This window comes from Artemia franciscana, chromosome 19, assembly GCF_032884065.1.
Source record: "Artemia franciscana chromosome 19, ASM3288406v1, whole genome shotgun sequence".
Taxonomy (NCBI): domain Eukaryota; kingdom Metazoa; phylum Arthropoda; class Branchiopoda; order Anostraca; family Artemiidae; genus Artemia; species Artemia franciscana.
The window spans coordinates 14,162,910-14,186,782 of NC_088881.1; the positions used below are offsets into that span (position 1 = coordinate 14,162,910).

The following is a 23,873-nucleotide window of genomic DNA, read 5'->3' on the forward strand; positions in this document are numbered from 1 at the left end:
ATATATAAATAAGTTGTCTGTGTGTGTGTGGGTCTGTCAGGTGACGTCATGTTTGTGTGTTGACTGACGTCATGTTTTCGACTGACGAAATTACAGCCTGGGACATCGGGACACAAATGACGACCGGGACACCGGCACATAGGGAATATAAATGACGACACTCAAAGAGAAAGCGACCGGGACACAAGGAATGTTCGATTAGCAATCACCATCAACAAAGCACCGGGACACAAATGACGACCGGGACACAGGGAGTATAAATGACGACCAGGACATAAGTAAAAAAAAAATAAAAAAAGGTAAAAACTACAAAAAAAAGAAAAAGAAAAAAACTAAAAACTAATAAAAAAACTAAAAAAGCTAAATAACTGAAAAAACTAAAAAAGAAAAAAAAAAGAAAAAAGGAAAAAAATGAAAAATAAAGGAGAAAAACAAAACTAAAAAAACGAATGTATATACAGACCGGGACACCGGGATACAAATGACGACCGGGACACAGGGAATATAAATGACGACCGGGACACAGGAACACAACTACAACGGGGACGCCGGCGGACACAAGGGGATATGTAAGACACCGGGACACAAGGAATATAAATGACGCCCGGGACACTCAAAGAGAAATCACAAACTGGGACACCGGGACACAAATGACGACCGGCACACAGGGAATATAAATGGCGACCGGGACACAGGGACACAACTACAAAGGGGACGCCGGGGGGCACAGGGGGATATATAGATGACGACAGCGACACAGGGAATGGTCGATTAGCAATCACCATCAACAAAGCTCAAGGGCAATCATTAGAATCATGAGGTATAGATTTGAATACGGATTGTTTTCCTATGGACCATTATATGTTGCATGTTCAAGAGTCGGTAAACCTGACTATCTATTTATATGCACAGACAATGGAACAGCAAAGAATGTTGTATATTCGCAAGTTTTACGTAGTTAAAAACATATATATATATATATATATATATATATATATATATATATATATATATATATATATCTATATTCACAGGTGGGACATAGGGACACAACTACAATGGCACGTAACTAATATGGCGCGTAACGACTTACGCGCGCGGGGGGGGGGGCTTGGGGGGACACGAAGAGCCCCCACCAACTAGGTGTTGGGGTGGCGCGAAGCGCCACCCCAACAGATATATATATATATATATTTACTAGAGCTTGTTGACCTAAAATTCAAATTCGACAACCATGCTGTGATAGAAATTTTTAAAACAGAAGTCCATTTTATGGCAAAAACTTTTTTTTTTAAACAGAAGTTATTTTTAAAACAGAAGTCCATTTTATGGCAAAAACTGATAAGTAGTAGTCGATCAACTAGTATAACCTCAACTTTAGAAAATCCACCTTTATGGAGGACTCGGTCTAAAAATTATCATCCTTGGTAAAAGAAACCAAACGTTAGCGACAAGCTTGTGAATCATGAGAATTCAGTAAAATATCTTTGGATCATTTTTGACAGAATGGAATGAAAATCCAATCTTACTTCGCAAAAAGAAGTTTTCTTTATCGTGTGGATTTTTGGAACTAAAACAATGGGGAATATTTCAAAATTCTTCCACTGAAATCTGCCCATCCCATAGCACCCAAAGCAACAATTAATTTTCTTAATCTGTGACTCAATTTTTCAAACAAAAGCAATTTCTCTATTGACTTATTGAATAAAATATACCAAAGGAACAAATTAATTTCATCTTATTATTTCTAGCTTAGGTTGATAACCTGACCCCCCCCCCCTATTTTTACAGTACCTGTGTCCTGTACATGGTACGAGGTTTACAGCACTTCATAAACATTTCATAAAACATTTTATACAAAAAGACCCCGAAGACTTCCTTTGGCTACAACAATGAGCTTGCGTTTTTACTCCATGTTCTTTTATGCTTAGATACACCACAGTAGTCTCCTCGACACCCCTTTGCGATGCATTTGATTTACCAGGACACTTTAAAGTCTTAATACATAAATCGTTATTTTCCATTACTCAAATCCTCAAAACCACTTAACATCTGTCAGTTTAGAGAACACAGAAAAGTAATATGTACTGTAAGTACTTGTGGTGGAGGAAGAGATAATTGTCTCAAGTATAAAATCACTTATTAGGAATCTATGAAAAGCAATAACAAAAACAAGACATTTCTATCCACTAGGCTAAATAAATTTTCCTATTAATCAGACAAATTCGGAAATTCCAAACAGGATTGTATTTAATCTTTGAGGAAGGCGTTAAAAAGTCAATTGAAGAGGAGAGATGCTTAATTTTGCAACTGATAGCTTGACCTTGCCAGGAATTGACAATCAATTCATTTAGGTTTCCTTTTAATGACAATTCGTCGATGATTCTTCCTTTGACAATTACTCTCATTATAACTAATAAAAATTAATTTCAGGAAGAGGTTTGAGCCCTCCCATATCCAATGAAAAATTGCATATAAAATAACACCTTTTAATTACCTAATGGCAAGTAAACTGAAAATGAAATCCTAAATGGAAGTTAAAATTAAAATCCTTGATGTAGTTAGGATTTTTACTTTCTTCTTTTTGTACTTTGATTTACAAATGTTTATTTTAGACATTCGATTTCATTTAGTTTTATCCTCTTGTTTTACGTTATCCTCTGAGTCTAGGAGTGGTCTATACACCGTTCAAAAAAAGGAAAAATATTTAAATTCAAAATGAATAAGCATACACATGAGCCATATCAAATTCACCATTTCTTTTGTTTTTTTAAATTTTCATTTTTAAATTTTAGTTTTTGCTTGAAACCTAAGCATGTATACTTCCTATACAAGATGACCCTACTCAAGGGGGAAATTTATTTCTAAGAGTGGTCCGAAGGATCCTCATCAAACCCCACAAATTTCTGCTTCAAATGTAACTGTCTTCCCTTGATCTCCTTCCTTTAGAAAAACTATTTATCCCCAATACAATACTCAAAGACAAAACTTTCATAAACTTAGATCATGCAAACGAGTTTAGTACGATTTTTTTTTTTTTTGGGGGGGGGGGGTATTTTTGGGTGTTTGCGGGTTCGAGATGCAAGGATGCATATTAATGGATTTTTGGGCGTTTTGGTGTTCAGGATGCAAGGATACAAATGAATAGATTTTTCGGTGTTTGGGGGTTCAGGATGGAAGGATACAAATGAATGGATTTTTTGGTGTTTGGGGGTTCAGGATACAAGGACGCAAATGATGGGATTTTTTGGGTGCTTAGGGGTTCAGGATGCAAAAATGCTTTGAAAATTAGTGTTAAAAAGGATAAGTTGCTGAAACTGGGAATAAACAATGATTAAAAGGTGATAATAGGTTCCAAAAGAATTGACCGAGTGGACTGCTTCATATACATGGATATTATTATAAATAAGGAAAGTGAATGCAATGAGGATGCAAAGTGAAGAATAAGCTACGGTGCAGTTTTTTTTTTTTTTTTTTTTTTTTTTTTTTTTTTTTTTTTTTTTTTTTTTTTTTTTTTGGAACTGGTGGTTTTTTTCAAGAATAGGACGATAAGTCTCCGAATCAATATTTAGATATTAGCAGCAACAGCAATGACAATTATTCAGAATGGTTCTGAAACGTACATTTAAAAGTCCAGGTATACATGCTAAATCTTTTTCAGAGAAATTGTCTGAGCAACTGCATGACAAATAACAAGCTTAATGAAAAACTTGGCTCGTCTCATGTCTAGGGCTATAGTAAAATAAAGACAAGGTGACTAGGCTAAGCTTTATTGATAAGGTATTTTCAGCCATCCAATGGGAACCAAACAAAAAAACATCAAGTCTTTACTAAGGTGACAATGAATGATTTAAAGCAAGTGAGAACTGTATGCAAGGGAGTAGAGTGACGTTCTGAACACAGTGGAGGAGAAGGGTGCGCGGATATATTGGCCTCAGATGGGTTAGCGGTACAATGACTTATTAGTAGTAGTTGTAGTGATAGTAGTGAAGGGTGGATCTGTGTTCTTTTATGTATTATGTGCCTACCATAAAAATGAGCAGCAAAATAACCCAAAAAGAACAATAAAATAAGGCAGATTCGTTGCTTTTGAAACAAGCACAGAAAAATATTGATTAGAAAAAAATATATGGAAACAACTAAACTTTAGCCTTCTCTTTAACAAGCTTTTAGTAAAATTACCTTTTTGAAGAGGACAATGGCATCATCACTAACGTCATGATCTGCGTATACTTCTTCGTCCGATGTAATACCAAACTTGACATCATCCAAAACAGCCGCTACAGAGAGGAATGTTTTGGCCTTTTCTGAGGATTGATCCTAAAAACATAAAACGAATCAGGGTGTATACAAAGCTTTGGCTGCCTGCTATACTGAATACACCTCTAATCTGAAGCCACCATTGTATACTTGTTAAAATCAGGAAAAAATTAGTTTGTTATCCATACAGAACAAAGGTGAGAAATAAAATAAAATATTTCATTTTGTTGAATATTTATTATATTGCATTATCTCATTTGAATCATATTCAGTGATATAAATAGAATCCATTTTGTTTTATTGAATAGGTAGCAAAAATATAAGTGGCATGCATCTTCATAAACTTTTTTTGTTTGAACCTATCCCATAAATATTATGAGGGAAACTAAAACTAAAGCCATTTCTCTATTTTCACTATTATAGGGCTTCATTTTATCAAAATAAGAAGTTAAAAAAAAAAAAAAATTAGCATAGTCAAACTGTTTTCAGAGATTTTCTATTTGAATAGCTTTTACTGATAATGATAATTTCTATCGAAACAAGTTTCAAGAAAAATGTCTTTCCTACCCCTAAGCTCTGCCTTCTTCAAGGTTTTCATTTATGGTTCAACAATTACTCTTTTCTTGCAAAGTAAAACTGTCCAAAAGATCAACACAAAAGGGTTTGGCAACAAAACACGTTCAAAACATTTAAAAATACGTGTAGGGTGTTTTTAGTTTGGTTTTTTAGAGAGACCCAAAAACTTCTTGTCCTAACTCTAAAAAATCGGTGGCCCCCTTTACAGCAGTGCTTTTCAAACTTTTGACACTACAGCCCAATCAATCAGGGAAGAAGTTTTACCCCCCCCCCCCCTCCAAAAACAATAGCTGTGACAAACTGTAAAACCACTTCGTTGAAACTAGTTTGAACCACTTCGAGACTAGGAAACAAAAAGTTAAAAAATCAAGTCTAATGCATCCCACAGTAAACTGAATTATTTTCCTTTTTCTTCTGCTACCCAATTAACTGACGAAGAGCCGCGACAGAATTAAACCGTATTCCTAGCAAACCCTAATGAATTAAACGTATCAATTTAAGACCTCAAAACTTAAAGCAGGACTATATTTCATTTTTGGTCAGTTCTGATTTAGTTCTGAAAAACGATGAGCTATTGCTCACCGTTTTTTTTGTTTTTGTTTTTAAGCTACTCAATAAATTTTCGAAAAATTCACGAAAACTCACGGAAATTGAAAAATCTAATCAAAAAATTGGATACGATTATTCTTCATTTGCATAATTCGTTTTTCTTATTTGATACAAAATTAATAAATCGTCATTATTTTCATTCCTTGCACACCAAGAAATTTTTTTAGCTGAACTGCTCATTGAAAATCATGAATATTTCATAAAAAAAAAAGAAAACAGGGTATGTATTATAACAAATATGCTGAAACACAAAAATGTATGTAATAAACTTTTTATAATTATAAATATTTGGCCAATTGGCTAACAACTACGAGCAGCACTCTGTATTCTGAATAAACTTGGTTGAAAACTGACCACAATACGCAAGAAATTTTTGAAGGTATGGGGGTAGGGGGAAGAATAATAATGAAAAATGTTATATAATACTTGGAATAAGAGGTGCCCTAAATGTGAAGATTTCAGGGAGAGTCCAAGCCTCATGTCCCCTCCCTTCCGTTTGTTTATTAATTTAACCTCCCATTCTAGAATATGTTATAAAGACAAGGCTTTGATGATTTCGACCTTTCCACAAAAGTCGTGTTATTCCCAAATCACTAAAAGCATATTATCAACGAAAAACTGCACTTCATCAAACAGTTCGTGGTAACGAACTGTAGTAAGGAGCGACCCGGCTCAATAGTAACCAAAACTCTAAAAATCGGAATTTTGATACCAATAGCTACATCAAAAGAATCACATTTTAATCCTGATTTTAAATATATAAGTTTCATCAAAATTTAGTCTTACCCATCAAAAGTTACGAGCCTGAGAAAATTTTCCTTATTTTGGAAAGTAGGGGGAAACACTCCCTAAGAGTCATAGAATCTTAACGAAAATCAAACTATCAGATTCAGTGTATCAGAGAACCCTATTGTAGAAGCTTCAAGATCTTATCTACAAAAATGTGAAATTTTGTTTATTTGCGTGTTTATTTGTTGTTTTTTTTTCCAGGAGTGATCATATCGATCCAGTGGTCCTAGAAAGTAGCGAGAGGGCTCATTCTAACGAAAATGAAAAGTTCTGGTGCCCTTTTTATGTGACCAAAAAATTGGAGGGCACCTAGGCCCCCCCCACAGAAAATTATTTTCCCAAAGTCACCAGATCAAAATTCTGAGAATTTTATTTAGCATAGTCGAAAAACCTTATAACTATGTCTTTGGGGACGACTTACTCCCCCCAGAGTCCCCGTGGGAGGGGTTAAAAGTTACAAATTTTGACCATTGCTCAAAAGAAATTACTTCGTATCTGAAAGGGGCTGCTCCTTCATCTACGCCCCGCTCTTCACGCTAAAGTTTTTCCCTATTTTAAAAAGTAAAGTTGAGAGAAAGAGTCAAACTTTAGCGTAAAGAGCGGAACGTTGATGAGGGAGCAGCCTCTTTCATATACGAAGCCCCTAAAGCCTTCATATACGAACCCCCTAAAGCCTTCATATACGAACCCCCTAAAGCCTCTGGATACGGCCTTGCCTTCAACTCATTTGCGAAACTCAGAATCGGCTGCTGTTTCAAAGACAAAGGACCCATTAGCAAATTCTCCCAGGGGACTAGCCACCCCCGAGAGCTAATGAAAATATGTGGTTTGACGATATGTGATTGAAACTTTAGAACAAAAAACTTTCGTCCCTTTATTTACAAGGTTTTCAATCAAAGTGGGTAGATACACAGGGAACTCCCAAAGCTACCAAATTCCTTGAATGGTATTTTTGTGTTGATTTTAGTGGTTTACTAGCAAGAATGCTAGAGCATTTACTAGTAACTGCCCATTCCTGAACCTATGAAGCCTTAAAGCTGAATATCTCCATCTCCAGCAAAATACTGGAAAAGTTAAACAGTTTTTCTAAGATTCCTGGGAAAGTAGGTATCGGTTGTTAGTTTCCTTTCGTTTATTTAGATCTCTTATCCCCGCTCTAAAAGCTACAGCAAGACCGCCCCATCAACTCTACATCATTAACCCACAATAACTAAAAACTTTATAATGGACAAGACAGAGTGATCTTTTAAGGTATTGAATCCTTTAAGAATTTCTAGCTAAATCCAGGACTTTCAGGACATTTATTGTTATTCTGACCCCCCTCCCCATCTGCTAAAGAAACAACCCCTGATTTTGCCTAGGCAAGACACCACAGTTATGTATACCTTTGCTAATTTGCATTAACCTCTCCCTAGTAGAAAGACAGCTGCCTCTTTGAAATTGTTTATAGGTAAATTTAGACGAATTTTATCCTTGTTTCAGTCTTCATGTACAAAGCAAGGGGACAAAAATATACCAAGCTTACCTTGAAGAAACCAATGACAGCTACTTCATTATCTTCAATGAACGCTTTTGATTGGTCTCCATTTTTCAGGTCAACAGCAGGTGGTCCAGTCTTCTTTAAGAGCCAATTAACAATTTCCTCAGATGTTCTTCCACCTTAAAAGGATATTCAATTATAAACAATCCGTGTTTTACAATCAAAATATGAACAAGGTTGAATTTAGAAGCATAATGAACACAGAAAACTGGAGTTGAATTTTAGGCAACCATGTTAATTTATCAATTAATTTACTGAATTGAAAACATAGGAGGGATGTTGAGAATACGAAAAAAAAAACAACCACATACATTAATAATAATAAAAACAATCACAACATTCGTTTGTAGCCTAACATAAAAAAGGAGAAAAACGAATCACTTTTAGTTCAATGAGCTACACAAAAGCATTGGTGACGAACTGCTTTCTTTGTATATATTTCACACAAATTAGAAAACATGAGGGACAGTACTTCGGATCAATTTCATTGGGTTAGTTCCAGTAATAATAATGTTAATTTATAACCCAATCATATCACAAGATAAACATTGGAGTAAACCCGTACACACACAAAAAAAAATGTGATTCAAAAACGAAAATCAACAATAACATTATATACAAAAACAAGAGCTAAGAGCTCATATGGCACTTGTGACGAGGCCGGAAGAGCCAAGAGCTCATATGGTATGAGCCCTAGCAAAATTCTAAGAATCAATAGATTGATTTAAAAGGAAAATCAGAGGCTGGATGCCGGTCGGGATTTCAGATAAGATCTCTGAGTCACGAGGTCCTTCTAAATATCAAAATTCATTAAGATCCGATCACCCGTTCGTAAGTTGAAAATACCTTATTTTTTCTAAATTTTCCGATTTATCCGTCCCTCCCACTCCCCCCCCCCCAGATGGTCGAATCGGGGAATGACAATTTCTGATTTAATATGGTCTTGTTCCTGATACGCCTGCCGAATTTCAGTGTCCTAGCTTACCCAGAAGTGCCTAAGCTTGCAAAACCAAGACAGACAGGCCCACAGACAGATAGACAAACAGACTGACTGACCGACAGAATTTGCGATTGCTATATGTCACATGGTGGATACCAAGTGCCATAAAAAAACATATAAACTCCAATACGCAGTTTCTGAAAGTATTTTGCGTAAACCAGTCAGCTTGTCAATAACATTTGGAAAGTAAAACTTATTTATTATTGTGTAATTCCTATACCAAAGAGGAAGACAGAGAAAATATTTACAGAAACGGAAATGGGCCACTCAAATATCACTAAAATCCTTATTGCTAAAAATAGACTAAAACTAATATATATATATATATATATATATATATATATATATATATATATATATATATATATATATATATATATATATATATATATATATATATAATAAAGAGAAATCACCAATGCAACAGCACAAACACATAAAAAAAAAAATAATAAAAAAAAAAATCTCAATACAATTCCAATCATTTGAAAAACCAAAATTAAAGCAATTGTTGGTTTTAATATGTTCTACCAAAAATCACCCTTAACCACGTCCATTGAAAGGAGTCTCGATTTTAAGCAAATTGAAATTTTTTTTACAAGATGCACCATTAAAAAAGCAAGAATTATAGAAACCTGTATATTCTGAAGGTTTTCCATTTCTAAAGAACTTCAATGTTGGATATCCCCGAATACCATGTTCTTCAGCAAGTTCTTGTTCTTCAGTGGCATCTACTTTAGCCAGTTTGATTGGTGAGCCATCAGATGCCAGTTTCTGTGCAGCTTTAGCATATTCTGGTGCTAAGGATTTGCAGTGACCACACCATGGGGCGTCTGGTTTATGAAAAAAATATACAACAATTTACTAATTAAAAATTAACTACTATAAAAATACACTTAAAAAAGCAAGCTGAATAGACATATTTACCAAAGTAATGAAGTTTCAATTAATTTATTCTAATGTGATCTCGTTTACTTTGTTATTAAAAACTATGATTCAATCATGTCTTACTATTATTTAAATATCCTAAATTGTTCACAACACTAAACAAATACATTTTCAAACTCTTGACTTGAACTTACTGACCAATACAGAGACAAATGCCAAGCCCATCCAATCAGCTCACCCTTGGACGGAAACTGAGTTACCACTCTCAAATATACTTTACAAAGCTACAAGAAACTTCAAAGGTGATTTTATTATTCCATGAGACTTCGAATTCCCTGACGTTTTTGGCAGAGGGACTCCCATATAATCCTATTATCTGTAGTTCAACCACCTCCAGAGGCTATACTGATTGCATTCATCATCTTTGTACCCACACCAGTATCAAATAATAATTGTTTATTGTAAACAACAGCAAAACGGTCCTAAGGATAAACTATATCCCGCCACAATTGGTAGAAGTGACCCCCTTGTCATCAAAATAGTCACCTGAAGACATAAAGCAAGAAAAAAAATAACAAGATATTTACAGAATATGACAGAATCAAGGTGGAACTAAGACAAAGCAACTGGGAGTAAATATTCAAAACTGAAGTCAAAAGGCATTGGAAAAAAATCCAGGATATGGGGCTATAATCAGAGACTAAGAAACAGAGCAAAATAGAAAAACTAGTCCCAATACCAAAGCCCTTGCCATACATGACAGCTAGCAATTGACAGCAAATAAACTTAAGAATGCCACTAAAAAAAATAAATAGGTTACTACAAAAACATGTCAAAGCTCAAAATAAATTAAGGAAATTCACTAAACAACTCTACTGTAATTTTCGAGGGGGGAATTGTTGACCAAAGCAAGATGAATCCTAAGAAATTTTCAGCAGAAATTCCGCCCCAAAGCCTATAATACATCTTTAAGCAAATGGTTTGTATTATTGTTACATATCGTTGATAAAAACAAAAACAATTGACATCAGTCTCAATAGTAAAACTGGTCCTGATAACATAAATCTTCATGTGCTAAAAGCAGCAGCAGGTGAAATTGCCCCAACTCTAGCAATATTATTTCAAAAATACCTAGTAGATATTTCAGAATGTGTCACATTTTACTGAAGTCATAATAATTCAAAGCACCAATACAGCATAAAACAACCTGACATTCTCCCTCATACCACTAATAATTTGTACTAGTGATAAAGACCTCGAAGTCCCTGTAGATAACGTCCTAAACTTCTATAAAGATCCTGCACTAGTAGTATACAGAAAAATGTAAGCATTAGATTTATCAGAACATTATTACATAGGCACTTATTATACAAGGCACTTGTGAGAACAGCCCATGACTTTCAAATCTATCTAGCAGGTCTTTCTACAAAAGTGATATACAGCTGATTGAAGATATATAGTAGGGGTATCTCAGGACTTGGTGAGACACTGTATAGTAAGACTACATACTCTAAAGCTACCATCATTGGCTCCTTGATGCAGGGGTAGTGACATAATGCAAGGCAACTTAAATAAACTCAATAAGCAATTTCTCTATTTTTTTATCCAACGTCACGATTGGATTCATCATCCAACGTCAGCCTTAACAACTTAATCTTCTTAAAAAGAATTTTCAAACCTATTCTAGCACCTTCAACTTGCATAGCCTCTGAAAGTGCATTCGTTTTGCTCAAATCTTCCTCAAGGTGCTTAAATCATCATCATAATCTAAGTCTAGGAAAGCTTTTCTTCCCTATTTTAGTCCAAGTTCTTCCCTTGTTTTTCCTGTGCTCCTTAAGACAAAATCCTTCAAAATGATTCATATTAATGTGAATAAATGTGAACATAACCCTGCTTACCCCCTGATTTAATATGAAACCAGTAACCAACCTCATTTCCTACCTAAACCACAGCCAGGGCCGTCACGTATGGGGTGTAGGGGAAGCCCCCCCCCCCTAGTGTTTTCGGCCATTTGGTAAAAAAAAAAGTTAATAACATTTCCTGATGCCGCTAATTTTTCTTCTTCCTTACAGTTACAGCTACAGTTTTCCATTCAGTTAAAGAAAATGAAAATACGAATGACTAATGAAATTTCAATCTAGGTTGGTAAATGTAGCGGTTTTACTGACTTATGTCCTGAGTTTAAAGGTGGAGCCAAACTTTTCGTTTGTTTAAATAAAGAACATGAATATACTGATATGATGTTCATCATAAATTATATCTCAGATGGTAAATCTAGCAGTTATACCAACTAAAAATAAATTGTGTTCCTGGAACAAGATGATGAACCAAGGGACAGAAAACCCTTGAAAGATAAAGGAAAATTTTGAAAGTGCTGCTTGTCAGTCAGCAGTAACTGATAAGGCAGTTTATGACAAACTGAAGCACAGCATTGAAAACATGTAGGATGAAAAGACTTAAGGCCTTGAAAAGACAGCAAGAAAAGGAATTGATTAGAAACCAACAAGGGGTCAAGGTTCATACATATATAGTAAAAACACTTGGAAAACAACATATAGCTCTTTGTGGTATAGTTAATGACAGCAAGGTGAATTTCTGTCAAATCATTCACCTTGTTTCTTGCTGCAATCCACATTTCAACAACTGGTTGCATGAAAGAATGATGAAAAGGAATATGGTGAACTACCTTAGTGGTGTTTTACAAAACCAATTCATTGAGGCACTGGGTAACAAAATCAAGAACACAATTGTAACTGATGTAAACAATAGCAGTGTGTATTCAATTATTGCAGATACTACTCCATACTGTGCACACAAAGAAAGGCTTGAGATTTGTGTCAGGAATATTGACTGCAATGGCACCATCCAGAAGAGACTTTTAGCCAAGGTAAGGGTTGAATAAAAAAAGGTAAAGAAATTGCCAACAAGATTCTAGAAGTTTTAAAATAGGAAGGCATAATCAAAGAGGCACTTATGTTCCAGAGCTAAGATTATGCAAGCAATATGTCAGTGTCTGACAGGATGTCCAACCAATCTTGGAAGATTAACACACTACATTTGATGCATGAATCATAGAGAACCTCACTGTGGAAAATGCATGCAGCAACAGTTCCATAGTCTGGAAAATGTTTGAGATGTTACAAGAACTGTACATCTTTTTTACAGGTACAATGAAAAGAGTTATTGCTTACAAACAAGCACTGGAAAGGGCTGAATAAGTAGTGAAGTTATATAAGTAGTAAGTAGTGAAGAATTTTTCAATGACGAGATGAACATCCAGATCAGAGAGCTTGACAGCATTGTGGACTAGCCTAGATATCAGTGTGGAAGTTCTTCATGCGCTGAAAGAACAGAATGAGGACAAAATAATAAAAGAAAAGCTGAAGTTCTGCACTGCTGCATAACCTGCTTTGACTTTATTTTGACACTTATGCTCATGTGGTTGAACACCTCAATCTGATGACTGCTAACAAAAAACTCTGGACAACAAGCAATATCTTTTACCTTAAATTGCAGCTTGGAGCGATATAAGGATTATTTATCCTTGTGATGCTCCATGAGAAAAAATAATTCGTTTGGTGTTGATTGTGGCTGTTAGATTAGACTCTTGTGGAGGTCTCTGCAGCTTCCCAATCGTAAAGGAACTCCTGGCAGAGCACTACCCTATCAGGGTGGGACTTGAACATGTCAGTTGAAGTAGCAGAAACTGTTCCTTTGGAGAGCTGGTTCCACATATTGATGATTCTTTGGCTGAAGAAGTGGCTTCTATGTCTACTCGTGGAACGCTGCATGGAGAGCTTCAAAGAATGTCCTCTAGTACCAGAATGCAAGGGCTGTGCAAAGAGACCAGGAAGGGTATTTTTAGAGAGGATTTTCTTGGTTAAGATAGTGTCACCCCTTTTCCATTGGTATGTAAGTGTCGGCAGCTTCAAATGATGTAGTCTTTCTTCATATGGAAATTTATTCATGTTGGTAACCATCTTGGTGGCATGATGCTGGACATTCTCAAGCAACTTCTTTTAAGAAGAATCTTAAGATTCTTTCCCTCAAAGACCCAGATCAGATACAAAGACCCAGTCTAACCTCTCCAGATTAAACCAGAGAAAGGCAACAAAAACAGTCATGGAAAAATTTGGTGCAATAGCCAAGGATAAGTTCCATCTTAAACAACATCCTAGATATCTGTCTGGTCATTATTCAGGGGCAATTACTTATTCTGGAGCCAACCCACTGGATGACTGGAAACTGTTCTATGCTAAGGAGCTCTGTTGTGTCCTTAGAGCCCTAGTGAATGGCTTGGATGATGCAATCTTCACAGTACAAAGTTTACTGGGCAAAATGGATGACAGCTATGAAAGCCTTTCCAAAGTCATGCAGATATTTCTTGGAAAAGCCTTAGATCCTGCAGAACTACTATTAGAGCTAAAGGCTTTCAAACACTTTTTGGCCAGGACTGTGGTTGAAAGCAACAAATTCATAATTTGCACCATCTTTGAGGGACTATTCCATGAAATTAACACTGTCAAATCAATATTCCCAACTCTCTGGTCAGTATACCAGTGGGTTGTGAAGTTTGGGCAAACTGAAACTGGTCATGATATATTTATGCACAATGACCAGTTGGATCACCTTAGGATGAAATGCTGCAAGACTAACATTACAGACAAGCTGAAATCTGATGAATTACTGAAAGTCTGGCTGTCTTCCAAACCAAGAAAGTTGTATTTTCAACTGAAGGTAAATTGTTGTATTGTCTTCTTTTTTTGTTTAATCTCTGTATTTTAATTTAAATTTGCCAATTTTTCACATCTAAGATATTTTTGTATATAAATCATGTTATCACTTTTCTCCTAACATATTGCTTCATTCATCACTAGGTCACCACATTGTTGTTCATTTGCTTCTTATCGCAAAAGGAACTAAGCATCAATTCTTCCTCAGATTATATGAATCTTTAGGCTGAATTGCAATGCAAAGTTTCATATTAGAAATAGTTATTATATTAATTAGTGGTGAAAACAGTCAGTATAAATGATCAGCCAGTCAGTAAAATCTATAACACCCCTGCAAAAAAAAAATAAAAAATTGTTAGTAGCACCCATGATCACAGCAGTATTATTCTTGTATACAGAACTGATCATTTTAATGTATTTGCCCAGTATACTATACAAAGATAAGAGCTTCACTAAAGCTGTGCTATCAAATGATTAAAATACTTGCTTATAATCCATAAAACTAAAGAATAAATATGTTTGATGACTCAGGCACTTCTCAATTATTAATCTACAAAATTTGGTCAACATGTTCTTATACCCTTCATAAAAATGCACTGTCCTTGTCCTAAAACTTTTTCTACAGCATCTCAGAGTGTAAAAAGTATATGCCTATACAAAGAAACCATGCTAATGCCTCTATAATTACCACAGCCATTCTTATCTTATCAGCCAAAATCAGATATTTTTTTCCAACAATGATTAATGACACTGAACCTTATATTGGCCTGACAATACTGAGTATTGGTTTGACAATATATCAGAAAGGCCTTAGTCCTGTAGCCATTGCTGTTAAAACCTGCTAAAACACTATATTTCTTCCTGGGACACTATCTTTTTGCTCCTGTAAGAAAAATTCATCTGAGTCATTACTATCACTGTCAGTTGGCTCTACAAGGTCATATACTATTATGACTGATATCCTGCACTTTCAGTCACAAATAAGTAATTAGCATTCTATTATTAATACCTAAGTATTTTCAAAGACAAATCTGCCTTTCTATGTTGTACAAATAACATTTTAAAAGGGACAATTCCTTTTATTTGATGGTGAAGACAATAAAACGATCTATGGATATTTTGGTCAACAGTGGCCATACTCAACAGATATCTACTGAAGACAGTCACTGAGCATGTGACCAAAATATCCAGACATTTTGTTATTGTTTTCACTGTCAAATAGAAGAATTTTCCCCTATTGAATGGCTATTTGTATATCATTAATGCCTTCCAAAAACTAAACAGGGCTTAGCAGCTTGATTAGGACTAGATAGCATTGCAAGCACTTTAGGGACTATGGAATTTCCTTAGTCAGAATATTATTATATCCTAGGCTAGAGTTAAAACTTTAAGTCTGCAATTGACAGAAATTAGTGTAAAAGGCTTGGGCTGGCAGTATGGGATGAGTCTGACAAGCAGTCTTCATCCTTATTGACCAATATTTACTGTAAATTTTCCAGTTAATTCACATATAAGATAGTTAAGAAATAGACATCCGTTTAGAATCAAAAATGAATCCTGAATTCAAGCATAACATTCATTTGCATTGGAAATGAACTTTACCCCATCTCTTAATATACAAATTTATACCCTGAGGCCTGTAATGAATTGGCAAATTTGAGGCAGTTTCCATTACTGACCATTGAATAAAGTGAATAACACTTTATAACTTTTTTATGCTCTTTCTGAATGTAAAATTTGTTTTACTCAGAACTGCAAATCTAAGCCCTTTATGAACCCTTGGAAATGATACCTTTTCTTCTTGTTTTACAATTTCAGGTATATATTTGCATATTATGTGGGTAGGGATATGTATTCTGTCAATATTTAGGTTTATTAAATTTTATCTATATAAGCTAAAGTAAAAAAGCCTCTTTTCTTCTGTATTCTGGAAAAATTTATCGGTTTTGGAGTGCCCTTATTTTACAACATGACAAAATAAGTTTAGTAACAAGATCCTACCTTTTTGGTGTAATTCTTTATGATAGATTCAAAATGTAGTTCAATGCAAATTAAAAAAAAAAGAATTATATTTAGTATTTGCAATAGATAGAATAAATATCAAGCAATAAGCTATATATTTTTCGAATTATAAGAGAGGTCCTTCAAAAAAGAGGTCCTTATAGGTAAGCCAACAAACTAATGATTTCAAGTGTGTGATCTTAAATGATTTTAATAATAAACATACTGGTGTATAGCTAAGATTTTTATTGCTCATTCCTATTCTTCTCAATTCCTATTTGGTAGACAAGATGTGAGAATTCTATACTGATTTTTTACTTTATAATTTTAAGTGTTTGATCTTAAATAACTAGTAATAATCATACTGAAGCTTCAATTTTTAGCTATCTATTGATATGTACAATTCTCATCAATTACTATTTGGTACCAAGATTTGAAGGTTTTGAGTTTTAGAAAATTCAACTCTTCTTTTTCAGCAGATGCTCAACTGCAAACTAGTTTTTTACCCTATGAAATTCAGAGTGAGCCTAGGCCTATATATTTTTAGATTAGGGGAGAGACAAGGCAAAGGGGGGTAAAGTTCATTTTTAAAGCAAATGAATGTTATACTTGGATTCAGGATACAATTTTAAGCCTACAAAATCCCTTTCCCTTACAATGTCCTCCAGCTTAACAACATTATGAAATATCTCAAGCCAAAGTCTAATCCTAGCTGGAAATTCTTCAATCAGTTACCTTCTAGTTTCCACAATGGAAGTCTTGCATTTTTGGCATAATGAAGGATAGCCTACATTCATAAATATGAATTCAAGAATTGATTAAAAGACTTCATGCATATCCAAGTTTTCTAAATGTATGATCTGCAATGTCCTGATAATGGCTCAAAGGATTGAGTTGAAACAGATAGGGATTGTGGGGGTGGGCTGAGGAAAGGGTGTCCATGGCTGTTTTACATTTTTGGCACAACCTGAAATACACTCTTAAGCATAAATTCAAGAATTAATTAGAAGACTTCATGTATACCCTAGTTATCAAATATAGGCCTATGATTTGCCACATTTTGATAATGGCTCAAGGGGTTGAGTTGAAATGGTTTGGGATTGTGGGGTAGGGTGAGAAAGGGGATTTCAAATTTGGATATAGTAGAGAGATCAAAATCAGTGCTCTCTAGATTGTCCAAATGGTATACATGCAATTATGTGGAAGGAAGTAGCTTAGAATTTTGGAAAAAAACTCTCCTGGAAAATTTACTTTCCTCCAATTTTTCTTCCATTTCCCCCAAGTGTCAAATCAAAATTTTGAGATAGCCTAATTGTCCAAAATAGTTCAAAGGATAATAACTATGCTTTCTCATTTGACTACCACCCTTCAAGCCCCCAGGACAAAGGCTGTCAGCTATGAAAATTGTCTGAAAGGGCAACAGATACCTCAAATTGGCAATTTTGTTGCCAAAAAATTCAAACTCTCATTAGCCATATAAAGAATTAGTTCAAATACAGAGAAATGCCATGAGTAGTTTTTTTTAAACAATTTTCCAAAGCTGTTCTATTTAAAACTTTAAGCAGCAATACTTACACTTTTTGCCCTAATTTACTATCCCATATTGTATTGTAGGCTATTGTTAAACTAATTAGGCCTATAGAAGAAAAGGAGTAGGCATAGAAAAAATTTAAAGTTGTCTCTAGCTGAATCTGAGTTTAAGAATCCACTCAACATCTTCTATCTTTTCTGAAAGGTCTTTACTTTTTAGGTAGTGTGTCTTGTCTCTCCAATATCTTCCATTTTATGCATACCTAATTGGAGAGACAAGACATGCTACCCAAAAAGAAAAAAATGGCACTAAGAAAAGAATCAGAATGAGATTTTAATCCTAAGGTTAATGTGTATTTCTTAGCTATCTAAGTAGTGAGTTAATGAGAAAATCTACTGTTTTTACAGGGCCCATAATTACTGTTGGCAAATACAATCTAAGGTAAGGTCTACTGCTGTTTTTTCTTATATCCAAGTATGACCTCCAGCCTGGGAATTATTGTGCATCATTACTTAAAATAGGTCAAAGCATGAAAAATTACTCACAGAACTCAACAAGGATGTGCTCAATATCACTCAAGGCACTGGCAAAGTTTTTTTTAGTGAGAACTAATACACCTTCGTCTTTTTTTATTTCTTCCTCTGACAGAGCTAAGTGAAGAGTAAGAAGACTAACAATAAGTATTAATTTCATATTTCCAGTCCTATCTAAATTCCTTGTGTGGTGAAGAACTCAATAGCCTACTATCCAAACAACCAAAAGGACTATGTAGATACAGATGGATACGTGGATGCTGATTTAAAGCATTTTGATTGGCTCGTAGAAGGAAAAGTACCGAAGCTGTACAGAATGAAGAGAAGCTAAAAAGATATCACGTCACTACAGCCTGCCTCTGCACATAGACTTTTGTGTTATATGCGTATACTATATTACTTGTACCTAAACCAGTGACGGATCTAAACCACACCGGACCTGGGGCAAGAATGGGACTTGGCCCCGCTCCCAGTCCACATCTATTATAGAAATTATATTATGGCTGATTTTTTTTTAACTTTAAGGGCTATCTTGAAGCGAACATCTTTATAATATCTTCCTATAAAAGCTTCAAAGCCATATTATGTTTTATGTCGATTTCACTAAAATTTATCAAGAACTGCTCAACTGTTTTGTTTCTAAGATAGTTTTTAATTAATATAAATTTGTTAAACCTTCTTTCTTTAAAAACAACTGACAGATCCATAGTTTAAAACGTCTTTAAAGGCGATTTACAGGTTCAGATATGCATTTTTCAAAATGATTTGTAGTATATAAGCTATGGAAGTTGAGTTTTTTTTTCAAACGGTAGTTTTTTCTTTCCTGAATATGTTAAAAAAAACTGCCGAGAAAATAATAATCGTAATGCTCTTAAAATATTAATACTGAACAATTCCCACAATATCTAACGGTAAACATGTTAATTAAGAGCTTATAATCCCACTGAATTGTACTCGAGTGGTGAAATTTGAATTTATTTTACTCACTCCTTCATTGAGCAAACAGATCTGATAGTGACTATAGATCTATTAGCATATACAGATAAATGTAAAAACAGATATTGCAACTTTTAACACAATGTGACATTCTTAAGTTCAAAAAAAATCCGTGCATCGCCTAAAAACATTAAAAAACTTTAAAGAGCTCTACGGGTCTTTTCTTTCACACATAACATACTATAATTTTTTAATTTGGAGGCTTTCGGGAAATTAAACAAAAACTTCAACCAAGCAATTCACAGGAATATTAAGGTCGAAAATTTATCATACTATAGTTACGACGATATTAGAAGCATTATATTTATAATGAAGTTGACAAATGAAAAACAAATAAAGATGTGATGTACTAAATCTGAAAGTCCCAAATTCAAATACTTTACAGTACCACACGCACCTATTGCTTTTGGCCTTCAAGGCTTAAAATGTTAATTTCCAATGGTGCTGGCATGAAATTATTACCATCTTTTGAATATTATTGTCTAAGACCGCCTATTCCTATCTTAACATTTTTGGAGCAGTCTGAAACGAATGCAAAAAATCGTTTCCAACGATTAAGGCTACCTGTAGACATTTCTAAAGAAAGAGAACTTTCCCCTGTTGTTTCGTCCGTACCTTCGTTTATCCTTATAACTCTCCGAACGAAGCTAAGCCCACTCTTCACTCCTAAGCGTTGGGGCGTTCTGGAGCTAAAAAATTAGGGTTCAAATTTTATTCGATCGAATCAAAAAGTGCCGTATGATCCAACTCCACTGCAGACCGGAGGGCAGGCTATTTCCGATCTCCCTCTAGATTTATTTCTGTCATTAGCTTCCGCAGCTTTGTTCTTTTTTCATGAAATTTATAAAAAAGATTTCTCTATTCTAACTTCTTGGTTTTCAATCATCAACTATCTTACTACTGGTTTTATTTAACTCCATTACCTAACATTTTTACAAACTCATTTTGAGTTTGAGGTGACATATAGGCGAGAAAATTTTTTTGGTCCATTTTTATCCTTACTTAATACTATCTGAGTATAGAATCGAACTTTGCCAGAACATCAATTCTAAAAGATTACTCTATTAGCATTTGTGTCATTTTCTTTGTGGCTACCCAACGCCAAAACTTGTTTTGTATGAGACTCCATGATATCATATATTCTTGTCAGAGCTTTATATCAGTTCTTAGTTTCCTTTGTTAATGGTTCTTTTTCTTTTTCATTAATTGTTTCCAAAGTCTCTTTTCCAACTCATCCAATTTAAAAACATGTTCTTTATATTGAGTAGATAGTTCTTCATTGGCAACCTTAGAATTCAATTTCATCTAAGATCAAATCCTTCTGTGAATTAACATGTCACCGCATTAGATTAATTGGTGTTTTTGGATACAAAACAGCAAAAGCAAAACAATAGTGCTATCGACGAACAATATGTTATCCAAGAGCACAAAACTGTTTAATAATTTGGTTAAGTCCAGTAAAATCAATCCCCTGTCATCCTTCTCACTTTTGTCGATAATAACTGTGATGCTGTAGATTCCATATTATACTAAACCGTGGATGATACTGTCGACTATTTTAACAAATCTGTATATACCTGTTATACAGTTTTAGGGCCTCTCGGTACTAATTGAAATCTTATATTCATATCTATTTTTTCAGACCATTCTGAAATGTCCTTAAAAAACAAGTTTTATTTCGGCGACGAAATTTCAGCAATCACAGCAGAAGTATTTCAATTTTACAAGCATAGCCTTGGGCTCAAATAAAACAAATCTCTAAAGAACTCAAACCTGAAGACCGTGGCGTAAATTCTAGCGAGACTCGTATGCATATCTCCAAACGTTTCATAAACTTAACGATAGCTTCTTAATTTATTTTTATATTCTCCTTCTTTGCTTCCTCTTTATTCCGATAATTTGCTTTGTTTCTTGTGTTAAAGATATTCCATTAATTAAAACAATATTTTAAAAATATTTAAAGTAGAGGCCACCGCATACCCAACGCAAAATACAGCCTTCACTCATTTAAATACCGCGATTCTTGCTGTCAGTCTCTTTCGTATGCTACCTTGGGGCCAAGACCCCCTCTAGCCCACACATCCCAAAGCTAAGACACTGAATATAGATCAGCTCTTTTGACAACTCACCTAGCACCTTTCATTCAGCACAACAGCCAGCCCCCTACCCCTTCTATTAGACTTTCAACTCAATAGCCTTAGCTACTTCTGATATATTGTAGATATGCCCTTCTGCCAATCCAAGATTCACTTATTTTCTTTTGATTCATTTCAAAGTAGTAATAATAGTAGTAGTAGTAGAATCAGTAGGAGAGGTAATATTAGTAGTAGTAATAGCAGTGGCGATAGTAATGGCAGCAGTGGCAATACTAGCAACAAATGTAGTAGTAAAAGCAGTATATGTAGAAGTAGCAGTCACAGTCAAAGTCTTAAGTACTCGCAGTCCATTTTACAATTGAAGATGCATTTAACCTTTATTGATTTAGCCCAAGAGCATTTGTTATTGCAATAGTAGTTTTAGTAGCCGTAAAAGTAGTAATAGCAATATTAGTAGTAGAAATAGTAGTAGTTGCAGTAGAAGCAGTATAGCAGTCACAGTCACAATTAGAGTAGTGGCTGTAGTAGTAATTGCAAGAAGCCTAATTCACAAGTAATCTCACTTGCACACAGCTAAGATTAAATATTTGGCCTTCCCCAATAATAAATCCTGCATATAAACAGTGGACCAATTAAATAGTTTGAATCCTCACCCCGGGGACGTGGAAGCTCAAGTCATCCCTAGAGGCATAGTTATTACAGCTATTGACTATTTTGAACAAAATAACTGTCTGATTATTTTGCCTAATGTGAGGGAGGCATCTAACATGGGCAATAGGGACTAGCCACCCTCTGATGTCTATTCGATATCACGCTCTACATCTCATGAAATTTTCAGCTTGATACACTCAGCTGGTTTCGAAATATTACTGGTACACCTTTGTGACAACCAGCGTATGCCTAGTGTTTTTTTTTTATTTTGGTCGACATCCCCCTTAGCATTTTCGGAAAATTTCACCGCAATACTTTAAGCCTTTTTGAGGATTCAGAATGAGACATACCCTCCTTTTCCAACAACAAACCTTATATGTAAAAAAGAAGACAAATTACAAAATTTTATGTTAAAAAGCAAATTTTTATGTTGCGCAACAGTTCTCCTAATAGTTCTCCTAAATAAATATTTTTGGCTATGGCGATTTCGATAGCACGATTTCTACCTTAATTCGATCCCGTTTTGTGTTATTTCAGGCTATTCTTCGAAATTCCCACAAATTGGTTTTTGCAACAAACTATCTTTAAAATTAAGCAAAATAATAAACTCGGTTTTACAATTTTAGTTACTCTGGCCTAGTGGCGCATTCTTTAGCAGCCAACCAAATGATATAATACCATAGAAAGGGAACTTTTTCGCAATTAATAAATTCTAACTTTTTCTCAATTACATCATCCTTATATATGAAGATGCATTTTTTGTTTAAAATTTTACAATATCTAATTGCCATCTTTTTTTACCTACAAAAGGCACAAGATATAGCAATTTCTTTTAAAATGAGTGCTTTAACATCTTACTTTGTTTCAGCATCCCACTAGCGGCCGTCCAAAGATATAACTGTGAATGTGACTTTTTCGTGATTTTAAAAACGGGTTTGAAGTTTCAAAAACTAAAAAAATTCGATTTGATAGAAAAATAGATATTATACCATGAATTTGGCAATTTCAAGTCTGATTTTTCTATTTTATTCTCACGTTGAAAGTTTACTTCTACGCTGAGTTATTGCTAAAGAAAGGAATCACATTCACGTATTTGATGAGGGGTTTCTAAGAAAGGTTGAGCACAACCGTGAATGTAGCATCATTCCCGGTTTTGCCTTGAGAAAGCATGGCAAAACCTTGAACGTTCTATTATTTCAGCATCGAAGTTAAGAACCAATTGATATGTAAAATGAAGATTATAATGTGAAATCTACTTCAAGTAAAACGGCCGAAAAAGTAGAAAAAATCACTAGTACGCCAAGCTTTCATTGGACCATCGTTGAATCCAGTTCATTGTCATAACTTGTGATCCTGGTGGCTAAGACCATTGACAATTAAAGTAGGGACTGTGAAAATAGTCCAGTTCTTCCTGTGCAGTTCAGTCAGCCCATAGCTAAAATGTTTCACACCCAGGAAGTTTTTAATGACCTTGACAAATGCGCTTGCTACGTTGTCAGCGTCACGTAACATCTTCGTGTCAAACGACTCAAACAGTTTTAGATTCACAAGGCAAAATGTTTCGGTAAAGACAGCGAGTTGAATTCTGAAAAAGCACTCCTTTATCTGTGGCAGTGTGGGCAGGAGCCTAACTCTCTGAGTGTTGACGCAAAAAATCTGTTCTTTATCCT

General features: G+C 34.7%; 2 protein-coding genes across 3 annotated transcripts in view; both read right to left on the reverse strand.

Annotated features, from left to right (window-relative positions):
- LOC136039310 (protein disulfide-isomerase-like) overlaps window positions 1–18,771 on the reverse strand; it is a 51,754-nt gene extending 32,983 nt beyond the window's left edge. Inside the window, exons 1-4 of one of the 2 annotated variants that reach the window (XM_065722920.1) lie at window positions 18,473–18,771; window positions 9,410–9,607; window positions 7,760–7,893; window positions 4,183–4,320 (exon numbers count right to left, since the gene is read on the reverse strand). In XM_065722920.1, coding sequence (XP_065578992.1) covers window positions 4,183–4,320; window positions 7,760–7,893; window positions 9,410–9,607; window positions 18,473–18,620 — 618 coding nt within the window. In that variant the 5' untranslated portion in view covers window positions 18,621–18,771. The remainder of the gene's footprint in view (window positions 1–4,182; window positions 4,321–7,759; window positions 7,894–9,409; window positions 9,608–18,472) is intronic. The other variant, XM_065722919.1, reaches the window with a different exon arrangement.
- LOC136039317 (actin-related protein 2/3 complex subunit 4) overlaps window positions 1–23,873 on the reverse strand; it is a 291,440-nt gene that overhangs the window by 125,117 nt on the left and 142,450 nt on the right. The window lies entirely within an intron of this gene.